The sequence below is a fragment of the Lipomyces doorenjongii genome (assembly GCF_038497915.1).
Source record: "Lipomyces doorenjongii strain NRRL Y-27504 unplaced genomic scaffold V1508scaffold_34, whole genome shotgun sequence".
NCBI classification, from domain to species: domain Eukaryota; kingdom Fungi; phylum Ascomycota; class Lipomycetes; order Lipomycetales; family Lipomycetaceae; genus Lipomyces; species Lipomyces doorenjongii.
The window spans coordinates 119,063-131,929 of record NW_027118101.1 but is presented as its reverse complement, the minus strand read 5'-3'; the positions used below and the strand labels follow the sequence as shown (position 1 = coordinate 131,929).

The window sequence follows — 12,867 nt, the reverse complement described above, 5'->3', positions numbered from 1 at the left end:
TGTCGCTTAAAGGACAAACTGTTGAAGGTTTGAGTGACACGTTGCGCCCAGCCCGAAGGCTGCTCGCGCGTAAACAAAGTGCCATAACCAACAAATTCAGGAGTACCCGACAGTCTGGATTTATCGCGGCAGCTACCAACAATCAGTCTCCATCTGATATTGGAGAATCAACAGCTCCGCATTTAGTTGCAAATTAACAGCGTCGATTTATATCCCAGCACAGAGGGGCCCAGTTGTAACGATCCAGTATTTCCCGCCGGTTGCACGCTCATGGTCTGCTATTACTGAGTACTTATTTCCGTGGGAATATTACAAGGGTTCGTAATCTGATAGCCCAGATACGACGCTTTTGGCGATCTGGCTAGTTAGGATCTGAGCGCCCTGTGCCGATTGGGTTGTATTAAACTGGAAATAATCAATGTCAGGAGATATACCAGCCGCTGCTTCCATCACTGAGCTGGATTCCAGGACTAAAGGAGCTCTGCTGAACACAGCCATCAACAGTATGTCTCTTTTGTTGCACCCATTTGTATGTTGGAAGAAAACAATTTGACATTGTGTTGAGGTTGCACAACCGAATCAGCTCACACTCGAGGAACGCCGCGGACAATACAAGTTAAAGATCCTGCGACAAATGGGCGCCTGCGGGCTGCGAACGCTACCACAACTACTACACGTGTAGGTTTTGGTACCAGTTCTAAAGCACCTCTTACTCCTATCGGGACGAGGTTTGAAGCCCATCCGTAAGAACTTAGATTATTGATCTGACCGAATTGAGCAGATGCTCAGTGAATCTTACACCGAAGACAGTTCCATCGTCTGGTACAAATAGATATACAGCGTCGAGAGAGGCATCAAGTTCGGCAACTAGGGGTTTTGGGTCGACTTCCACAGTAGCAAATCGGTCCGTGTCGTTTACCAGACACACAACACCCACGACTGCGGATAGTAAGACACGCACTACCAGTGTGTCAATTCCGCGAAACGGTATCCCCGAATGGAATAAATCTAAAGCACTGCTCGAACGGTCTCAAGAGAGAATTAGATGGGCCCGAAATTCCCTGGCTGTTAGAGCTGAGCCAGGCTGGGCTTCGCGACATCCCAGTAACGCATCTTCGAAGCTATCGTCGTCACCTACACCGAATGACAAAACACGAACAACGCCATCATCTAGTCGAAAAGTTGTTTCAACACATTCTGCCGCTAGGAGTTCTCGCACAGCATCAGATGCCGCCAGTGGGCCGACACGAGTACGGCCAATCGAATCAACTGTCGCCGAGTCAACATATATGCCCCACCTGGCGTCCAGTAAATCAATAGCAAATAGTCAGATTCGTTCTCGACTCAAAGTGGTGAACGACGGTGATAGAGATTCCGCCGTGAATCAGCCACTGTCTTCAACGGGGCCACAGCCGAGAACTATACAGGTTAGTAGGTCGTCCAGATCGATTGCCTCACAGAAATCCTCGTCATTTTCTGTAAGAGGTAGTCCAGCGCGGCCTTCATCCTCCACTCATGCGAACGGGCTCGGTGCTCGAACTGTTAGTCCAACCGACGCCCGTCGGCGTAAGCAGCTGTCATTATCAAGTCCAATTCAGCCAGTAGGAGATAGCGAGGTCAATAGTATGCATAGTGTCATCAGCGCGCCAGAGAAATCTGAGCCGATCGAATCGCAAGCCTCAGTATTACGACCTAGTGCAGGCTCGACATTCACCGTTTCTAAAGCCGATTCTACACACGGAATAAGATCAGCGATTGTATCTACTGAGGATATTCCGCCTGTGCCACCGTTGCCAACTGCGACTTCTCGAGAACTGCAGGTCCATCAAAACGACTTAAGAGCGCAAACTCCCCAACGTGATGCGTCATTGCGAAGGAAATCATCATATATCGATTCCAATGGACCTGCTACAGAACCGAGACGACTTAGCAGACTGTTTTCAACTGGGAGCAGAAATGGTGAACCGAGTTTAATGGCCCCCCTAAAAATGGCAGCGCTTTCATCAAAGACTGTGTCTCGAGTCAACGCATTTCCAATATCCGATGCGAATGTTGGGAGATCGCCACTTGCAACTGGAGTACCGAACATGACGACCGGCAGTATGACGCACACGCCCATTGGAAAAGTGGAGATAGCTACAATTACTTCTACTGCTGCTAGCAGTTCTAGGACGATTATGCCAGTGAAGGCTGATGAACCAACCACAACCGATCTGACACCCTCGTTGGGCCGTACACGGCATCGAGATGCCAGTCGAAGCAAATCGTCACTACCAGGGTCCCCATCCAGTATACCATTGCCAATATCGAGTGTGTTCCCAGCCACTGAGCGCACAGCAGGCATAATTACACCTGAGCACGCCGAACGAGGTGCTATGGACTTTGTGCCACCAAGTGAGAGTCCAAGCGCAAAAATCCCACCCAAAAAGCGCACACATACAACGCATACTGCTTCGTCAATTCGCCAAAAGCTTACTCGCACACTGAAAAGACCATTAGAGAACGTGCATCCTATTGCAGCGAATCAGGATGACTCAGCCTTGTTCTCATCTCCGCCTCCGCCACTTCCGGCATTCTCCGACAATGTGCCGCCTGCCATACCACGTCGACATAGTAAACTAACTGATCCAGCATCGCCGACTACATCGATTCCAAGTCCGTCTAAGCGATCTTTAGCACTAGCCAGACTAGCAGCTTTCAAAGATCGAGCAATAGCTGAGCTGTCTCCAACAAAGTCATCACTGGGCTCTGGGATCTCGGACTCTCGTTCCAACCGCGTATGGATTGCAGAGAAAGAGCTGAACATGCTTGATGGATCAGATGATGCCGCTGAGCATGAGATGAAAGTTATATCTGGCCGGCATCGCAGGACGGATGAGCTTGCAAGACAATTAGCGGACTACAAGCGCCACAAGTCGAATCCCGTACCTGGGATTCCGGTGGCACAGGCGGTCAGAACTGAGAAGCTTAGCGCGTACGAGAAGGGAGAAATTCTTGACTTCCGAACCGTATATTTTTGCGGTACTCCCAATTGCTGTAAAATTGCTGGTCATGCGGATCCATCTACGAACTTTGGATTTGACGATGAGCGCGGTGATTACAAGATCATTGTCGGTGACCATCTAGCTTACAGGTACGAGATCTGCGGTGTGCTTGGAAAGGGCAGTTTTGGTCAGGTTGTGAAATGCATAGATCACAAAACTGGAGGCTTGACGGCGGTCAAGATAATAAGAAATAAAAAGCGGTTTCATACGCAGGCACTTGTGGAGACAAAGATTCTGCAAAATTTATGCGAGTGGGTACGTAACCACTTCGTCACACCGAGTGTACAATGGCTAACAATATGTCAATAGGACCCGGAAGATACACATCATTTTGTTCGTGTGACGCACAATTTCTACTTTAGAGGTCATTTGTGCATTGCCACCGAACTACTTAGTTTAAATCTATATGAGTTTGTCAAGGAGAACGAGTTCAAAGGATTGTCTATACCAATCATAAGAAGGTTAGGGATCTAGATCATATTTTATGATGATGTGTCAAATGCTAACTATCAAACTTATAGATTTGCTAAGCAGATATTAAGTGCACTCTGTCTACTTCAGCGAAAAAAAGTGATCCATTGCGATTTGAAGCCTGAGAATATATTATTATCGACTCCGGAGTCAGCTGAGATAAGAGTTATTGATTTCGGCTCGTCATGTTTCGAAAGGGAGAGAGGTATACAGCTCTCACAATTGCGTATTACAGGAAATATGATGACTAATAATGACTATTTAGTATTCACGTACATTCAATCCAGATTTTATCGCTCACCAGAGGTTATCCTTGGCCTTCAATACGGCCTTCCAATTGATATGTGGAGCTTGGGTTGTATTTTAGCAGAACTTCAGCTCGGTTATCCCATCTTCCCAGGGGAAAACGAGCAAGAGCAACTAGGATGCATCATGGAGGTTTTCGGACCGCCCGAAAGTCATATAGTAGAAAGAGCTAGTCGGAAGAAACTTTTTTTTGACTCTACCGGGCGCCCACGCCTTGTCGTATTCTCCAAAGGAAGGAGACGAATTCCAAATTCAAAGGCTTTATCGCAGATATTACGTACCGACGATGCTGCGTTCATTGACTTCATTGCTTCTTGCTTGCTATGGGATCCGGGGTTACGTCTGAAGCCGGATGATGCAGTTCAACATCCATTTATTACTGGGAAGAAGATGGAAATGCCGGCCCTGGCCGCCAGCCATACAGTCAGTCATATTTATCAGAATGGAAATACCAGCACTTCTTCAATTTCAGGTTTTCATTCATCGGGGCGCGTGGTTGGTGGTCGACCGCTACCTGAGCTACCAAAGGTGCGTGCACAGCTGTCTGGCGCTCAAGTCAATGGCATGTCATCCAACAGCAGTCAAATCCAGCTTCCACAAGGAGCTGCTAGTGCTGCATCTACGCCATATCATTCAGCTAGGTCCACGATGGCTCCAAACTCTAGAGAATCGACTAATTCCATAGTTCCGGACTTGAAGGGTTCTACAAAGACCCCTCTGCTCCAGCCGAGTAAAAGCTTCGTATCCAGCAGCGCGATTCACGCGATACCAAAGCCATCAAGCAAGCGATTGAGCATTGGATCCAATTATGTTCTTTCAAACGGGTCGAGTAGCACTATATCCAACATTCCGAGGATCACTGGTAGTTCCAGGAGCACGCGCGTCGCTTCAGGCGGCACTGCTACTCCTCCTGGTTCAGCCTTTTACGGATCGACTGGATCGACGCCAGCAAGTCGTGCACGGGCATCTTAGCGATTACTCGATATTACGGCGACTTGTTAAGGACTTGTGCATCGGGTTTTTCGGCGTTTCATTATGGTATTTAAATTTGGGCCTACCGTCTCCCTATCGCTCTACCTTTTGTCAACTGCGGTTCCTATAGTTTAAAGCATTAATGTTTGCGTTTCGTTAGAGAACTTTTGTACGACATTGGAGCGTGTGTGTCTTTTAGTTGATAATGTATATAAATAATTAAGGGTACTAGATGGTCGTGCAGTACGTTACAAACAAACTGAAGTGGTTCACCATAGTAGGTAACAACGTAACCACCCAAAGCGATCAATAGATTAACTACGTTAACAAATTACGACAACCAATTCTTCTAGAGGCAACAACACCTAAACAGGATATAATCATCGAAAACTTGACCATGAGAAAACTACCAAAACAAAACAAATCATGGCAAGTCAACCAACCACCAGCGCTCCATAGCCAACTGACCTATAGTTGCCCGTGTCTCTGGGTCTTTCGCTAAACATTTGCGAAGAAATTCTCGACACTCATTTGAAACTGCCCGCCGTAAATCCCATTCTTTGGAAATTGCATCTTCTGCGGATCGAAAGGGAGTCTGCCCGGTCAAACACGTGAAAAGGAGTATACCCAGTGCCCAGACATCACATTTTTCCGCGTCATACGGCCGAGACTTTAGAACTTCAACAGGTGCATACTGTAGCGTTCCATAAAATCTGTTGAATTGGGTTCGAGGCGTCGTTGGAGTGGTGGGAGTAGTGGGCTGCGAGGAAGGGAGTACTATGGCACTTCCAAAATCTATCAGTTTGATGGTAAGCGTGTCATCGACTAGAACGTTCTCGTCTTTGATATCGCGATCTGTAAACCTATTAACAATGCACCCTCGTGAATGTTTCGTTCAAGAGAAGGAACGTACGGTAGATATTCAGCGAGTCAAGATACCACAGTGCGTCAACTAATTGTCGCATCATGTATCGAATTTGCCGCTCTGTGAGGGTTCTCCGTGTCTCAATCATCTCGAACAAATCGTGACTCTCGCGCTTTGACGCGTATCGAATCTCCTCTTCAATCTCAATTTCTGGCTCCTCATCGTCAGACTTCTCCATATCATCGAAATTTGATGGTTGGTAGTCAGGATCATCTGCCGAATTGTACGAGTCTTCGTCATAATCAGTAAAATCATCCTCCATAGTCGCGTCTCCATCAGAGTCGTCCACTTCTGTATCAGATGATGTCTGTGGGACGATACCCGCGTTTAGAACTTGCGAAACTGGTAGCGAGGCTAGAGGCTCTCGTTTCTGTTGCTGTGACTTGGGACCACGGCTCCAAGGCGTTCCATGAAGTTCAGTTATTAAAATGAAGAAATGGTCATCGGAGAAATATTCAATCAACCGGATAATATTGGGATGCGGGCTCTGTGTCGTCCGCAGCAGTATGTAGAGCTCTGTAGGCAATGGACCGTGAACAGGATCTTGCACCCAGCTGTGTCGCGGAATTTTTTTCCGATAAATGAATTTCACAGCAACTTCCTGGCTATCCGAGTATCGTGTAGCCGACATGACAAATCCGAACCCTACAATAACCGTTAGGACGCGTTGTTGTCCGGTGTAAAAAGTGATACCAGTGACGCGTCGGCTATGTACTTACCACCGCTTCCTAGCTCATCACCAAGCAAATAGCGTGTTTCAAAATCCGGATGAAGAGCGTAATCCTTAAGCTTATCGCAAATTACAACAATTTTATGTCGTTTCTGCACATGCTTCTGCTTGTGCCGCCGCTTCAACATGCGACCCGAATTTTCGTTGCCAACGCGTAAAGTTGGCGACCGCTGTGCACAGTTGTAGTTCTCGTATGATGCGAGCTCTTGCGTGGCATGGTTGGTAAGACAGGCGTGCTGGTGCGGTCTAGTACCCAAGAATGCCTTTTGATAGCGGAACGGTGGAAGCTGCAGGCTTGGTGGAGGATGATTGTCAAATCCGCGATGGCCGGCTAAGGGAGGATTACTGATATAAGAAGGAGGATGAGGAGGGGAAGAGGAAAATATGGAAGATCCCGAAGAAGAAGAAGAAGACGGGTAATAGAGAGATGGAAGACGCGCCTGTGGTGGTTGCATGTAAGAGTGCGCCGGTGGTGGTGAAGATGGCAAAGGCGGTGGAAAGTACGAGCCACCGCTATACATTTTCGCGAAACGAGGACTGACGTATCTCGTCGTGAGAATATAAACAGGATAACTGGTTGGGATGGAGAAAGAGTTGAAGGAAGAAGATCTAAGACAAGATGGTGGTGGGCACAAGAGGATACCTACATATGAGATCTCGGATATAAAGCATTGGACGCGGCGCGACGCGTCAATCACGCGTGACCCAAACGAGCCGCATCACTTCCTCAGTTCCATCTCATGCGTACGTGGCGCATCAACCGCGCATCAGCACACACGAGCGCAGCATCGCGGGAAGAATTACTCAAGATACTGAAATCACATCCGCATCATTACATGTAATACTCGAATATAATTACAGAATAAATAGAAGCATAGACCCAATTGATTCTAGAAGAAAGATCATGCCAGCTCAACGTATGATCTCAATTTCCAATTCTACAATTATGCAATTATGAACCTTAAGCAGGTACAATGCTAGATCATTACTAGCTACTAGAAATGGGCCACGGTACAGGTTCTACTGGTACCTCGACCGCTTGCCCGATCTGAATAGCGTCAAAGAGACCTGTCTCGGGAAGTCTATCGAACTTGTCATCACTAGTAGCACACATCAAAGCATAAGGAACTTACCCTTTCCGGCATAGAGCTTCTTTCAATTTTTCCACTGGCTCCAAAACGGGTTCATCTGTCAACGTCCACTGTACATTTATATGAGCATTCACACCTCCAGCGAAGTTAATACACATTTTTACTGTTACTTACGGTTCCAAAGTGCATGGCTAGGGCACGCTTGGCCTTAATATCCTGGAACAGATTCACACTATCGAATGGATTACAGTGAGCCTTCGACATAATCCACCGTGGCGAGTACGCTCCAATGGGAATAAGGGCAAGGTCGAATGGTCCTCGGTGCTCTCCAATCTCCCCAAACGCAGGGCAATGCGGCATGTCAATAGCGTAGTCATCTTGATCGATCGGGAGCTTCGGCACATGGCGATATCCTGTGTCACCAGCAAAGTATAGCTTACCCTTGGACGTAATTGACCACGAGCTCCAGAGGGACTTGCCGTGGTCATCAATTGATCGATTACCACCGTGTTGACACGGCAGGCAACTGATTGTAGATGTCACGCCATTAACTGAGATGTCTCGTTCTTCCCACCAATCAAGCTCAGTCACATCGAGAATGCCTTTGTTTGTAAACCATTTCTTAATTCCTAGAGGAACAAAATAATATGCTTCGGGAAAGTATTTTCGAATCAAAGCAATCGTATGGTCATCGAGATGGTCATAACTGGAACGATGTTAGCATAGTAGGACTCACTGTGAGCAAACCAACGTACTGATTGTGTGAAATCACGACCAGATCAACTGCGGGAATATCGGAAATTTTGCATGGCGCTGGTGATATCCGGTTAAACCCGGGTGCCCATTTCGGAGCACATCTCAGTCAATGTTAGCTTAGCTCGCAACTTATTCCCTACCGGACCCTAAACTCACTTGTTGCCAAGTACAGGATCGAATAGCACTTTGAGACCAGTCGGCATCTCGACATAGTAGGTAGCATGTCCCAGCCAAGTTGCCCGGATGTTTGAACGGTCGGATAGAGGTGCGTTGAAGTCGGGAGTGATAACGGGCATCATGTTCGCCGAGACAGTGACGTTGCGCCATTCCCGCGATAGTCGACTCCTATACAGCGATTGTTAGTGCCTTTTTTTAACAGTACTTATCTTCAGACTTGTGATCACATACCTTATTAGTTCAGTGAACTTGACATTGCCGTCTCCCGCCGATGGCCATGGGTTAACGAAATGCCCATTCACCTTGTGAGGTTTCTCTTTGGCGGACTCTGGTGAAGTTGACGGCGACGTTACTTCAGAGACAATCAGTGGAGATGAATATGAGTTGTGGACACTGCAAGGCGAGAAATCTGTCATGGAGTTTAGAGAGACCAGAGACCTTAGGACTGAGAAGACAGAAGAGGACGATGAGGATGAAGAATGGCGCGCGCTGCCAACAGAAATACTAACAGCATTCTGGAGACACTGGACGGGGCGCACGCCAGCGCTCAGCGTGGTTCGGATCATAAATTTTGTCCCCGAGGGTTTGGAATTGACGATGCTGACGAGCGTGGTAGTAAACCAGTCGAAAGATACCTAAAAATTGTTTCACTCTCGACGACACAATTCCGGCCAAACTTCAGCACTTTTAGCTCAAACAATTTAACCTGAACCCAGCTGCGAGCAACTGAGCCGGACGGTGAGATTGAGGGCACTGGGCCAAAGAGGAGGGGAATGCCAGAAAGTGTATGATTGCCCCAGGAGTGAGCTGGTTTTACGAGCAGCCGAGTCTCCGGAGACACTTCCACCGCTTCCCGACACCAACTAAATTTTAATTTCTTGGGTCCGGATTATCGCCGACCCGGAACCTGTCATTTCTCCATGTCATATACTATGCACCTGTTAATATCTGATATTTCGTAAACATTGATAATCCCGGAAGCTTGTTATTATGTACATTTCTAATTTCAATGCTCGTCTTTTATCGAGCGGGGGTTTGGCCTGGAATCCCCTCAAATGGTTTTTGGTAGCAGTGTGGCCATCGGTGGCGGTGAGGGCGTGGCTGGCATAAAGTAAAGTAAGCGAATAAACTCCATGGGAAGGGTTGCCTCATGCTCGAGTCATCGAAGCAGCGGCACGAACCCCAGCTATCCCAAGTGGTGCTTGTTGCTTCTTCCTACCGCACACTTGTGTACCAACAGCTTACAGCGGCCACGAAGCCAGTTAGCTGTTCAACGCTGTTCATTTTCGGCTGATTATTTAACCTACCTCTTCGTCGTCTCTGATCCGGCACTTACCGCTGTGCGAGGTGCTCTCGCCGTTCCTCACAGCGAGGTATCCCACTTGCTTGCTAAATATCTAGCAGTCGCCGAGGTCGCACTTATAGAGCATCCACAACGTCACCGCAATGAGTAGCCTTATTTTTAAATCATCTCGAAGCGCGGTGAGGGACTTTCCGATTGCTCGCATCTCGCTGACGGAGGGAAAGCGCTTAATGATGGGAAGTGTCACGCCGGATCCAGGATCCCAACCACCACCATTCACCGGCTTCACCAACTTCTCGAGATCGCATATCGGCTCGGGAAAATCTAGCTCTAGTGTTGATCACGCGTTTGGGGTATCTGGGACAGACCGAAGTTTCCTCGAAGGTGAGGTTACTCATGAGAAGTTAACCAAGGAGATCACAATGTTCTCACAACTACCGGAAAATTTCGGAGTCAATCAGCATATCCCGATCGACAACGAACTGAAAGAGCGATTGCGATCTACACTATGGAAGTTTAAGGCTCCTATAAGATTTGCATTTGCTTATGGATCGGGAGTGTTTAGTCAGGGTCAATCATATCAGGTTAGTCACATTTGGGGCTGTCGTTTTTTTACTTTTGTGCTAATGGCGGAATAGAAGAGCAAGTCCCAGGTTGATTTGATCTTTGGTGTGACATATACCCAGCATTGGCACAGTCTCAACATATCTCAATATCCAGACCATTATTCGTTTCTGCGACGGCTAGGTAGTGGTGCTGTCAGCTATGTCCAGGATAACATCGGTCCTGGCGTCTACTTTAATCCATATGTCGAGATCAACGGCATGACAGTGAAATACGGGGTTGTTAGCATTGACACGCTATGCCGTGATTTGCTATCATGGGATACTCTGTATCTGTCAGGAAGATTACATAAGCCGGTCAAGATTCTGCGAGACGATCCACGGATCCGTCTTGCCAACCAGCGAAACCTTTTCTCAGTGATACGCGTGGCACTTCTCCTCCTACCAGAGAAATTCACAGAACAAGAACTATATCATACAATAGCTTCTATCTCATATACGGGTGATCCACGAATGAACGTCGCCGCTGAGAATCCGAACAAAGTGAAGAACATTGTTGACAATCAGAAACAACATTTTCACAGATTATATGCACCATTGATAGATACTCTACCCAATATTGAGATCGCCCGTGGATATGACGGTGTTTCAGATACTGTTACACTAGAACAGGACATGGATCCCTTGAGAAGAGGTAATATGGTCGCCCGCTTGCCATCCTCGTTCAGAAAGAAGTTGTATGCAAGATACACTACAATACTCGGCGTGGATCCAGCGACTGCACAAGGATTGTCAGGACCATCAAGTGATGCAAGTGAGGGAACGATAAACCGAACCGAGGGATCGAAATTTGATCAATTGATCGCTGAGAACCCTGACCTTCGAGTAGAAGTTGCTCGTGCTATTCAACATACTGTGAGTTGGCCGAGCTTTGTCCAAAGTATCAAAGGATTAGCCACCGCTGGAGTAAGCAAGAGCGTCAAATATTTGGGAGAGAAGTCTTCAAAGTGGAAAGCGGGGAAGCAGAGTGAGTAAGAAGAGTGAGTCTGAAAAGATAAAAATTACCATCGCTGGCTTCATGGGATTGTTATAACATATGAAAGTTGCAGGGTTGGGTGGCGAAAATAATAGGGATTCGTTCATTATGCTTTCACATAGATAAATTGGGGTGTTCTGTAAATAGACTATATGGAGTTTAAAGATTTTCGTTGCTTGAAATCATTACATGGTTAATAAACAGTAATAACACAACAGTAACAACCAATCTACTCAACGCTTTAAAGCCGCGAAACGTCTGCTCAATTCATCGAAGTCTGGGATATCTGACTTTTTCACTGACGTAGGAGCAGTGGCAGGCTTGATATTTTGACCTTGGAACGTGACGCCGGGTCGAGGATTCTCCGTCGATGCGGCAGCCGGGGCTACACTTATGGGAGGCAAGGGTACTTTTTCTGGAAGACCTCCAACAGATGGCAGTTGTAAACCAGTGTCGATAACGCCAATCCCACCACCGCCTTCATCGTCGTCATCACCTTCATCCGCGAAACGCTTTCGCTCCGCTTCCGGTAAGCCAGACCATGGAATACGGTAAGTTCTAGCTATTTCTTCAAGGTATGCAGTCACAAGTTCTGTTGATGGCGGCTCAATCGTGAGCTTCTTGTGAACTCGGGGTGCGACCGACGTAGCGGGATTCTCTAGTGCATCACGAGCGAATTCCTTGCCGAACTTGGCGATCAGAATGTCCCTGACTTGTAACAATTCCTTAACATCTGTACGTCCCGCTGCGTAGATGATAGACTTCACTGGTTCCTCAAGACCCGGATCGCATTCGCGACTGTAGAGACAACCTATTAGTTAAAGTAGATTATCCATTTCCTGGTAGGCACTTACCGTTGTTCAAGGAGTCCTATCCGAGCTAGCAACAGCTCACAATAGAGTTCCAAAATTTCCAAAAGTTCGACATTTATCTCCTGTCGGATAATATTCTCGATCCTAATCCTTGCACTCTCGTCTTTTTCGTTCGACAGTAGTTGTGCGATCTACGGAACAGGAACAGTCGTCAATTCAGCAGTCCTATGATGCAGAGATATGTTTGATGTAACTCACATCGCGGCGCTGCTGCTTTGCTAGTGCGCTTTCCTTCTGTTGAATATGACGTAATCGGCTTATAGACAGCTTGAGTTGGATCCTTAGGCGGGTCTAAATCAGCAAATCATTAGAAACGACACTACAGCTGAACGGAACCTGAGTGCACCTACACCCAATGGATTTGGAGGCGGCATTGCACTAAGCCACTTGTTTCAATTGCAATGCTTGCAAGTGGATTAGGCTATGGTGCGACGATAATTTTATAGGCCGCAGGCGTTGAAATGGATGCTGCTTATATATATTACACGGACTATTGCGGTGGTGATGATCACTAGATGCCTTCGTTGTCGCGTGTCGCAACGTTATCAATATTCGTGACTGAGGTGGCCCTCCGCATCATCACCTACAACACAGACACATACTACGCTGACCCATACGCAA

General features: G+C 47.2%; 5 protein-coding genes across 5 annotated transcripts; 2 read left to right on the top strand and 3 right to left on the bottom strand.

Annotated features, from left to right (window-relative positions):
* Positions 1-2,804: 2,804 nt before the first annotated feature.
* Positions 2,805-4,793, top strand: V1508DRAFT_356360 (kinase-like domain-containing protein; the record flags this gene model as incomplete). Its single annotated transcript, XM_066936989.1, has 4 exons — positions 2,805-3,299; positions 3,354-3,505; positions 3,566-3,720; positions 3,781-4,793. 4 exons carry the CDS (start codon positions 2,805-2,807, stop codon positions 4,791-4,793), a joined length of 1,815 nt encoding a protein of 604 aa, XP_066795078.1.
* Positions 4,794-5,001: 208 nt separating this feature from the next.
* V1508DRAFT_419812 (kinase-like domain-containing protein) lies at positions 5,002-7,243 on the bottom strand. Its single transcript, XM_066940655.1, has 3 exons — positions 6,438-7,243; positions 5,707-6,363; positions 5,002-5,648 (listed from the first exon to the last, which is right to left on the bottom strand). Exons 1-3 carry the CDS (start codon positions 6,967-6,969, stop codon positions 5,218-5,220), a joined length of 1,620 nt encoding a protein of 539 aa, XP_066795077.1. The 5' UTR covers positions 6,970-7,243; the 3' UTR covers positions 5,002-5,217.
* On the bottom strand, positions 7,236-9,288 carry V1508DRAFT_419808 (beta-lactamase superfamily domain-containing protein). Its single transcript, XM_066940654.1, has 6 exons — positions 8,704-9,288; positions 8,452-8,640; positions 8,295-8,396; positions 7,714-8,245; positions 7,582-7,649; positions 7,236-7,530 (listed from the first exon to the last, which is right to left on the bottom strand). Exons 1-6 carry the CDS (start codon positions 9,036-9,038, stop codon positions 7,437-7,439), a joined length of 1,320 nt encoding a protein of 439 aa, XP_066795076.1. The 5' UTR covers positions 9,039-9,288; the 3' UTR covers positions 7,236-7,436.
* A 177-nt stretch (positions 9,289-9,465) lies between these two features.
* Positions 9,466-11,588, top strand: V1508DRAFT_419807 (mitochondrial matrix Mmp37-domain-containing protein; the record flags this gene model as incomplete). Its single annotated transcript, XM_066940653.1, has 2 exons — positions 9,466-10,359; positions 10,414-11,588. Coding segments are annotated over exons 1-2 (1,397 nt in total), but the record flags the coding sequence as incomplete, so codon positions are not given.
* Positions 11,418-12,801, bottom strand: V1508DRAFT_419805 (regulator of Vps4 activity in the MVB pathway-domain-containing protein). The gene is made up of 4 exons (XM_066940652.1): positions 12,597-12,801; positions 12,445-12,537; positions 12,229-12,377; positions 11,418-12,172 (listed from the first exon to the last, which is right to left on the bottom strand). Exons 1-4 carry the CDS (start codon positions 12,618-12,620, stop codon positions 11,608-11,610), a joined length of 831 nt encoding a protein of 276 aa, XP_066795074.1. The 5' UTR covers positions 12,621-12,801; the 3' UTR covers positions 11,418-11,607.
* Positions 12,802-12,867: the final 66 nt, after the last annotated feature.

Coding starts and splice junctions, on each gene's coding strand:
- V1508DRAFT_419812 (XM_066940655.1), bottom strand. CDS start 6,969: ATGTATAGCGGTGGCTCGTACTTTCCACCGCCTTTGCCATCTTCACCA. Junction 6,364..6,437: donor TGATGAGCTAGGAAGCGGTG/GTAAGTACATAG, acceptor CGGTTATTGTAG/GGTTCGGATTTGTCATGTCG. Junction 5,649..5,706: donor TGACTCGCTGAATATCTACC/GTACGTTCCTTC, acceptor ATAGGTTTACAG/ATCGCGATATCAAAGACGAG.
- V1508DRAFT_419808 (XM_066940654.1), bottom strand. CDS start 9,038: ATGATCCGAACCACGCTGAGCGCTGGCGTGCGCCCCGTCCAGTGTCTC. Junction 8,397..8,451: donor GATCCTGTACTTGGCAACAA/GTGAGTTTAGGG, acceptor ACATTGACTGAG/ATGTGCTCCGAAATGGGCAC. Junction 7,650..7,713: donor TAGCCATGCACTTTGGAACC/GTAAGTAACAGT, acceptor ATAAATGTACAG/TGGACGTTGACAGATGAACC.
- V1508DRAFT_419805 (XM_066940652.1), bottom strand. CDS start 12,620: ATGCCGCCTCCAAATCCATTGGGT. Junction 12,538..12,596: donor CGCCTCCAAATCCATTGGGT/GTAGGTGCACTC, acceptor TTGCTGATTTAG/ACCCGCCTAAGGATCCAACT. Junction 12,378..12,444: donor CAAAGCAGCAGCGCCGCGAT/GTGAGTTACATC, acceptor CCTGTTCCGTAG/ATCGCACAACTACTGTCGAA.